This window comes from Corvus brachyrhynchos, unplaced genomic scaffold, assembly GCF_000691975.1.
Source record: "Corvus brachyrhynchos isolate BGI_N302 unplaced genomic scaffold, ASM69197v1 scaffold87, whole genome shotgun sequence".
In the NCBI taxonomy this organism is placed as follows: domain Eukaryota; kingdom Metazoa; phylum Chordata; class Aves; order Passeriformes; family Corvidae; genus Corvus; species Corvus brachyrhynchos.
This window is the reverse complement of record NW_008239767.1, coordinates 237,004-246,699: the sequence shown is the minus strand read 5'-3', so window position 1 is coordinate 246,699 and position 9,696 is coordinate 237,004. Positions and strand designations below refer to the sequence as shown.

Here is a 9,696-nt window from a genome sequence, read left to right as displayed (position 1 = left end):
AAAACTTTTAATAGCAGTAACGTCAACTCCATAAGGAAGATGTATCATGGGTAGGGATAATTCTATTCTGTTATGAGAAAAAAACAAATGCAAACCTCTGAACATGAAAGAGCTAAGTGACTATATGACAATGGAGCTAAGACTTAGTCTCTGTGCAAGGCTTGATTCTCTTCATTTTCATTTATGCACATCAAAGGCAACTCTCAAGTTACAGTAATAGAAACTTGTTTGCAAAGAAAGAGGAATTAAGCCAACAGATATGTCTTGGAACTTTCACCTTTTGTGGAATATAGTTCAGAAAGTTATTTTGGGGATGGGCTTAAAAGGGAACATTTCTACCTATTAAATACTGAATTGTGGAGGGGGAAAAAATCACTTAGTTTTATTTCTTCACTCTTTGTCCTTGCCATTTCTTTTCCAGGAGCTGGGAACAAATGCGGTCCCTGAACTGCCTGTGGAGCAAATGGTGGAATTCAGTGTCACTCTCACTGATCAGGAGTACACAGCTGAACTCAGTGATCCCAATTCCCCAGAGTACCAACAACTAGCTGCCAAATTTCAGCTACAGGTAGGGAGGCTTAGTGAATGCAAAAATGTTGACTTTGTACCTTGACTGAGATTCATACTATGAAATTACCTTCACCACGAAATAGAATCTACTGCCCTCCCTTTAAACAGGTCATTCCTGTTTTCTCAGACCTTCACCTTTCCTCCACGTGTAGTATCAGTTTTCCCCTCATTTAAGCCATCTATTCAGCCACCAAGCTAACAAGCCAACATCTTTGACAGCAGTAGAAGCCTCAGATAACTGATGAACAGAATAACTTTAAGAATATTGTTCAGACTTAATCAGGAATTCATGGACAGCACTTTGTCATAATTTAATTTCTACAATAAACCTAGTGAAAAATGTAATATAAATGTTAAAAATAATTAGCTACTGTTGTCTGAACTATTCTTCAAAGGACTTACATTCATTATGCATTACCATAGTTTACGTAAGAATTGGAACATCTGTGGTGTTTTCATATAATTAATAATATTAACTAAATGTTCAGCTATCAGTTTAACTGATAGCAGTTAATGCCTTGGGGTTCCCAAAAGGTTTTCTTAGCAAAGTTAACTAAAGCCTCTCATCAGTTTCATGAGCATTCTTTAGTGGAAGCTATTTCACTTTCCTGGTCCAGTTCCAGATATGTGTCGAAAAATGGTGAAGGATGCATTGACAGAGATGACAAAAAATGGTTTCTCTGAAGATTTTCAGTATTACCCTCAAACAGAAGTGCCTGCAGACATGGTTTACTGCACACATAATGCCTCTTCTATTCAAAACCATGTAATTGTACTATTGTTAACATTAGAATTAAAAATGTGTTGTTATTCTGTTTGTACAAGACAGTTAAAACTGTTTAATTCCTAAATGATTTGTCAAATAATCTAAACCCATCTGCAGTTGCTTAATATTTCTAAATAATTAACAATTTACAGGTGACTTGAATCACAAAATTATTCATGAACCTAGACTGCTGAAAATGAGAAAAATATTTGATTCATGTTGTTTTACTTGCTCTGTTATGAAATAGATTATCATTTGTTTGCATTATTAATTACTAAGAAAAGCAATATTTTGTGCTTCATTTTGCCTGTTAACAGGTAATACAACAGGTATATGCAAAGCAAATATTGTGTTTAAGCTGAGCAATTATGATACCCAAAAGAGGGCAGTTGAGACTGTTTCCCTAAAGCTCTTTCTGAAATATGAAAAATATTGTCTAGGTAGTCAACTTGTGATTGGTTTTAGTCATAGATCTTATGCTGAATTATTTTTTTAATGGTTTTCTAGATGAAAAAAATATTTGAGAAACTTCCAGGATTCAAAGAAATCCGTGTGTTAGGATTCAAGTAAGTAAGAAAATGGGGTTGTCTTCTTTGTTGGCTCCTAGGGTTCTCTTCTTCCCTCTTGTCCTCAAAAATGAAGAGACCTGTAGAAGAGTGGGGTGTGTATTGCTGTAAACAGAAAACAATTTTATGGGAATATCATAGAGACAATATGAAAAGTGCAAACACATCCCAAGCGAGACTATGAGGTTTTGAATTACTTAGTAAAGTAGCTTTGATTCCCTGAAGCTTGAAGGATTCAATAAATTCTTTGAATTGTTTGTTAACAACCCTGTATTAAGGACTTTTTAAAATGACAAGATAAAGAGAGTTAGTAGCATGATTATTTAGGTGACAACTTTTTTGTGTGTGGACCCCGTGCCCTTCATAAGTCACAGTGAAGGTGCCTTGGCAAGAGAGGGTTGCACGAGGACACATGTTCACACATATAAAACTTTTTCAGTAGTTGTTTCTCAGGTCTTTTAAAAAATTTTAAAAGTTTCACTTTTTCAGTGAATTTGTGTTCTGTCTTGCCATTTGTTTCGTTTTATCTTCCTCATGTGTTTACTATTAATACAAGCTCTTGTGTGCTTTTTCAATGGAGAATCTGTAGGGGAGGGGTAGCACATTGCATAAAGAATCAAATGAAAAACAAATAAGTAATAGTAAGAAACTATGCCAAAAGGAATAAAGAGCAGGGGAAAAGACAAATTTATGTGGTCTTACGGCACAGCATCAGGAACATTCAGTACTTCTAGCAATGCTTAATACATGTTGAAGAGCACTCATATTGCAATGTAATTTTAGACAAGAACATTCTTCTTCCTAGCCTTTCTCTCTGCAGAAATTTCTGGGGAAAAGAAGAGAGAAGAGCAAAATAGTCTGAAAATAAGTTGCTTATATATTTGTATTGAAATTAATAAAACAAAAAAGCTGTTTACTGCAGTACAAGCACAGAAAATCTGTAGTAGCATCTCATAGTTACTACTTGCAATAACTAACCTCTTTTAGTTGTGACTCCAGGAGGTCTGGGAGCCATTTCGGTTTCATATCTTGGGCTTAGCTGATATGAAAGAACATTCATCAGTGTGGAAGAATTGGATTGATTCCCCTTATCCAGTAATTTAGTCAGCTCTGGGAGTTACAGATCAGCAAAGATGGGTGTTGCTGTCCGTTCTCCCTTAGCCACAGTACTACATATATTAGCAGCATTTCCCACAAGGCGGTGAAGAAGGAACACATCACAGGTATTCTGGAGGCCTCACCAGGGAAAATAACAGGGCATTATATACAGAAGGTCAACATAGGCATGTCTTCCAGAGGTATTTAATGGTTCAGGTTACCCCTGTGACTACAGTCTGAGTAGGCATCAAGTCTGTAACCATGATCATAGAAAGTACTGCCACAAATGTCCACTGCCACCATACAGATATAGATTAGCAATGACAAGGGCTCAAATTACACCACTGGATGAGGGAAATAGGCAAGCTGATATTTCAAACTGCCATGGTAAAATAAAATTCCTCTTTCCCCGCACAAACCATGGTGATTTCCATTGTTTGGAAGGGACAAAGTGAACTGATGGAGAGTAGACTGTCATTTTTACACAGAGATAAAAGTTACAGACAACACATAGAAGATAAGATCAATTGTCAAAAGACGGTTGTGATGTGTGTGACCAAACAATTTACCAGTATACATGAATCTTTGTTTTTCTTTCTTTTGCAATCCTTTCTCACACTCTTTCTTCTGTGATGAAATGAAGACAGAAGAAGGAGAAAGATGGGTAATCTTTCTGTAATTCATAATTAATAGTTTCATAGACTGATGATAATTATTATTATTAATAATAATTTTATGATGTACATAGATAAATCAGTAAATGTCTTTTATCTTGATGTGACAAAGTAAATTGATTGTGTTCTGACTGAGTACAAAATCTGTGCTATAAAGTGTCAGGGACGGGTTTTACTTTAATATGAATGGTTCATGTAATCAAATTTTGTCAGGATGTCTCTGAAGGAAACAAAATGTTTGACCTAAGAAAATTCACATCTATATGACTAAAGATTTATATCAGCCATATACTGGAAGTGAAAAATAAGTAGGGAAACTTTATATTCAAATTTTCACTTTTGATCTGATGTTTCCTAGCTCTATTCCCATGTACACAGTATTTCCAATAAGTATGTAGAATTTGATTTGTTGTCTCCATTATCAAGCCAGATAGAATAGCAAAGAGACCAGTTACCAGCTTGATAAAATGAAGGGAGCTTTTCACTGGTAATACAAACAGCTACAGAGTCAATTGCTGCTGCTGCTTGAAAGTGCTACTGGGGAATAATTTGTCTAGCAGTTTCCCAGAATTTCTCTTTTGCTCATGCTTTAAAAGGAAGAACTGTCTCATGTGTTTCCTGAATTCTTGCAATGTCATATAAATGCAAATGCTTCATAGCACATACTAGATAAAGTGAAATTCTTATCCCTACAGTTTTTCGACACTGTAAAAAAAGCAATATAGTGGAGTAGAAATGTTTACAATGTACTCATTATTTTTCATTTAATTAGGTGAATTTAACATGTATGAAAATGATGTATTAAAAATGGTGAACATTTGAGACTTCTGTTGAACATGAACATCTAGTGAGAAGCCATACATACCCATTTGGACTTGGAAAAGCTAAGTCCCATTGGGAAAAAGTGATTTGCTTGCCACATTAGGTTGCTGTACTTTAAAAAACAGCCAAAAGCTGTCTCAGTTGTGATAAGATTTTTGCTTATCTGCAGTTTTATGAACTGCCTAATCCCTTTTCAAAAGTTCCTGAATAATTAATGTGTGATTATGGCTTCTAATAACCTCAGCACGCATTTATAGCTGTTTGAATCAGTAGTCAATGACTTCAGACTACATTATGGTTCTACAGATTTCTGAGTAGTCAGATTAAATCAGATTATATTAGAAGATTTTTTAAAATTTTCTTCAATATGGGAATTTTTATCAAAAGTTATGCATAGACAAAAAAGGGGTTAGGTGAAGAAAAACTAATTTGAAGGTGACAGTCTCATTAGAAAGAAGTAAATTGGCATTACTCTTACAGAAGATAGTATGTTATGGTTGCGTATTTGTTTGTTTGTGTGCAAAATCAGTTCTCAGGCAGCGACTGATTTTGCTGCTCTGGGCATTTTCACCTTTTCCCCTTGCAGATCAAGCAGCACAATAGCACGATATGTGGTGAACTTTGAGAGAGATGGCTCAGAAACCAAAGGCACAGCAGATGACATCTCGACTATTGGATCTAATAAGGTTGAAAGCGAAAAAATTCCCATTTCTCCAGTTGAAGAGGGAGAAATATCAGCAGCTAAACTCACAGTAACAGACCTTCAGCAGCTGGTTGCCACTGCACTCCATGAAGACCAGTCCCTGCCAGTGGACCTTGGAACACTTCAGTTTACTGATGGTCAGTAAAGCAGGTGGCAGGTGTCGGCACAAGCCTGAATCTTGCCTTTCCAAACTGATGCAATTTCAGTAAGGTGTCCTTTGCTTCTCTAGCAGATTTTTTCCACCTGATACAGTCCATTCCCTTGGCATTGTATAGGATCCAAAGGATGTAGAGAAATAAGTTAAATCTTATAGAAAAATGTGTCTTTATAATTATACAGCATAACTTGCAACCATATTAGAGGATTTTTTCTTGGTTTGGTTTTTTTTAGAAAATCTGGGTATTTTTCACACTAAGATAATTAAGAGGAGAAAAATAAAAGAAATACTATGAATATTCACTGTATCATTTTATCTTCCCAGTATGGACAGCCTCCTTTCTTTAACAAGAAAAAAAGTGAGGTCTGCCTCTAGCTTAAATTAGCTTTCTGAAAGCTCTATCTTGGTTGTAAGCAAGCCATCTAACCTCTCAGCAACATCAGAGAGACCAACACTTTAAACAGCATTTGATCCCAAGATAAAATCAGTAAAGATGTGTTTCACTCACACTCTGAAACACAGAGGGAGTGCAGATAACAAGCTGGGTGTGAAAACCTCCAGCAGAAGTTGAAGGTCTGCTCCCTGTTCAGTAATCCAGCTAATAAATATCCCTTTCTACTCCATCAATGATTTTTGCAAAGCTAGCAAACTGGTTTTGGAGACATGGGTTAAAAAGAGGGAAAATAATTTAAAATATTTTTTCATATGCATATTTACTGAAACAGCCTTAAAACACATACCAAATTTTAGCTACAGTGTCTCCTTTGCAAACAGCAGCACTTTCTTGCCAAAAAAATGTATTCGGTTGAACTAATCCTTTCTGTAAGAATAAAGTGTCATATTTTAATGTAGATTAAAATTCTCAATAAAAAAAATTACATAGAACACTTAAATAATAAATATTTTAATCAACTGTCTCCCAGCAGTTAATTTTAATAACCAATTTATAAAAACAGTTTGCATACAAGTACTTTAAAGATCTCCTCTGAGGGGTGAAAGGAGCAACTGAGCACTAAAGCCAAAACACTGACGTTAACAATGGTGTGGACTCAGGGTAAAGCTGGAATGACTTTAGGCTTAATGAACACAATATAATGAGTCATCATAGCCCATGTAGATTTAACTGAGGGGTTCACACTTCAGATGATTTTAAGCATTCCTCCATGGTTCAGCTCTCTGCAGACCTATCCCATTTATGCTAAATAAAGCATAAGAAGAATACTGCCTATAAAATTTGGTTTTCTTCATAATTGTCTGTTTGAATGGGAATTGATGCCTTTTGTCTTAACATGGATTTTTAAAAGCAGTTTTTTGATGGAGAACATTTTAGTACTTTTTTTTTTTTTTTGAGTTTATGTGTTTTGATCAGTTGTCAATGTGCTGGTGGTGAAGTATTCTGCTCTCTGTCTCTCTCTCTCTAATGTTTTTGATTTTTTTTGCAGAAACTATTATACCACCTAGTGATATTGATAATGATATCCAAGGAGTGGTCACTGTTCCTCTGGCAGGCCCTGATTTGGTAAGTTAATAATGTTTTTCATGTTTATTTATTTCTCCAAGGGAAATGAAATTATACAGTGTTAAGAGGTACATAAACATACAAAAAGTTTCTTATGCTAAAATAACATATCTGCCTTTTGTACATACTGTGAGGATGAATGTTGTATTGTTATATTGCAACAGAGGTACTGTTTAGAGCATTTACAGGTGACTATTACTGCTTGATTACCTTTTCCAGATTCAATTGCAAAGTGAACAGTGTCTCATCAGTTCAGTAGCATGTCTTAATGACACAGAGAAAGCAGTTTACAGGGCTAGTTAAGGCCATCTTTCTTTGACCATTTTTTAAATTACAGGCAATGTGATTAGGATCACATGCACATGCCAAATATTTTACACATCCTATGACTTCACAGCAGACTTCCAGTATCTGAAGGGGGCCTACAGGGAAGCTGGAGAGGGACTCTTCTTAAGGAGCAGTAGTGATAGGACAAGGATAATGGGTTCAAAGTGAAAGATGGGAAATTTAAGTTCAATATACAGAAGAAAGTCTTTACTGTGAGGGTGGTGAGACACTGGTACAGGGTGCCTGGGGAGGTTAAGGATGCCCCAACCCTGGCAGTGTTCCAGGCCAGGTTGGATGTGACATTGAGCAACCTGGTCTAGTGGAAGGTGTCACTTACCATGGCAGGCGGGATTGGGACTAGATAAGCTCTAAGATCCTTTCCAACCCAACCCATAATACGATTCCACGTTGACTTAGCTATTTGCTAGCTCATGTAGCTAAAGATTATTGCCTTTTTAGCAATGAAACTCAAACATATTACTGAAAGTGCTCTTTTAAAACTTTTTCAGGAGGAGCTCCCACTAGGTTATCCCAGTCCAGCAACAGTGGATCAAAGAGGAGATGTATTTGGTGATAAATCTACAACTGAAAGCCCTGCTCTAAGTGAAGAGATCAGCATCCCTGAAGAATTTAATAATTTTATTACATCTGAACCTGATTTTCCTACCAAACCCTCCAGAGAACCATTTCAGGATAGATATCCGCACACCCAAATTATTGCTACCGACCACCCAAGTTTCACAGTGCCTTTCAGTGCTCTGGGTAGCACCAGCACTCCTCCAAAATCAGAGGATTCCTATTTGCCTCCCCCAGCAGATGACTCTGCTGGCAAAGACTTCCTCACCGATGGCTATGAGTCTCCGGTGGAGCTGGCTACCACAGGAAGCTTTACCACACCCTACCTCCTGCACGCCAGAGAGGCAGACAGTGAAGCTGAAGAGAAGCAAGAACTGACTGATTTAGCAGAACCTCCTTTCAAGGATGTCGACCAAGACAGTCCATCAGGACAAGGTAAGACACGGGATTTCTCTGTGAGAGAGAGTAGGAGAGGTGCAGCTGTTGTGACACATACAGTCACGTGTCAGAGCACTAAGCGTTCCTTCCCATTGTGACAGAAAATTTTCTTTCACAACCAAAGGTGAAAAATGTACATTTCTGATGGCTTCTTCAGCAAAATCCTAATGCACCTTAGCTCAAGGCTGTCAAACCCAACAACAAATGCCTAAGGATACGGAGCACTTAGTGCAGAGTACTATGGTAAAATTTCAAAAAGGCAGAGCAAAAAGACATCTCAGGAAGAACAAAAAAACAGAAGTTCTAGATTAACATTAAAAAAATTGGTACTTAAAACATGGAAAGTATATTACTTTGGGCTCTACAGACATCTGTGGATGATAGCAGTGAGAGTAACATTATATAATTTCTTCCAAGCAGAGTACCGTGGCTCAGAAAAGCTTACATATCTAAAGGTCTGATTAATGTGAAAAGCTTTAAAAAATTGCTGTTTTCTGTGTTTGTTTGTTCCATTTTATCCATGCAATAGGCATAGAGGCAGCTATCTATATGAGGAAAAATACATAATGAAACAAAAAAGGATATATATATATATATATGTGGAGAAAACTCTGGTTAATGCAGAATTTCAAATGAAAAACACATGATAGACATGTTTCCCACAGCTTACCCTGCAGACTAAAGAAAGTTCAGACAAAGATACTAGGGCCAGCTTTCGGGCACAGGCAAATTAGGCTTTCCCCCAGAACAGCAAAATATCTGTAAGGCTACTGCTTCCATCACCTCCACCAGCTGCTAGAAAGCCATACGAGCCACTGTGTGCAGGTAACAGAATTGTGTGGGACAAGAGCGTCCCCTGGCAAAGCAGCAAGAGCCACGATTTGGAGGAGTTGCCCCCCATCTGTCCCAGCTCTTGTCTGTTCCCTCTCCAATCCTGCTTCCTGGCCTGGCCTTACCACCTCAGTGTTAGGTCAGTAAACTTAAATTTTATTTACTCTTCAAAGCCTGTGCTTCCTGTGCAAGATGCAAGAGGTCACTACAGGGACATGGGACGAATTAGTTCTTGGATGAATATTTGTATGTGCTATGTCTCAGATTTTTGACTGGCTCTCTCAATAGAAAAGCAGAGGGCGCGTAAGCACATCATGGGAGTCAGCAGGATTCTTTGATGTCCCCACGTGGTCTCTAAGCAATGCTAAAACAATCTACAGAGAAAAACAAAAAAAAAGGCAAATTCAGGGCAAAATTCCAACAGTATGTATTAGCTTGCAAAACGACCCTCGGTGTTTCTGGATGTCCAAGAATATCATGCTCAAAGCTTGCAAGTTTGCTCCCTGCTGCAGGAAAGTTCCCTGTTCCCTTAGGAGGCTCTGCTCTGTCCCAGTTCAACCAGCTCCCTCCTTGCTCAGGCTTTGGCCTTTCATGTCCCTCCTGTATTCCAGAAGTCTCTTGAAGTGAGAACAGTGAACCCTCCTCCCCC

The 9,696-nt window shown here is 37.5% G+C and overlaps 1 protein-coding gene across 1 annotated transcript in view; it reads left to right on the top strand.

Moving 5' to 3' along the window:
- Positions 1-9,696, top strand: part of IMPG1 (interphotoreceptor matrix proteoglycan 1) — a 57,513-nt gene that overhangs the window by 21,721 nt on the left and 26,096 nt on the right. Inside the window, 6 exon segments of the mRNA XM_017742822.1 lie at positions 422-568; positions 1,844-1,902; positions 3,644-3,664; positions 5,083-5,336; positions 6,799-6,875; positions 7,712-8,213. Coding sequence (XP_017598311.1) covers positions 422-568; positions 1,844-1,902; positions 3,644-3,664; positions 5,083-5,336; positions 6,799-6,875; positions 7,712-8,213 — 1,060 coding nt within the window.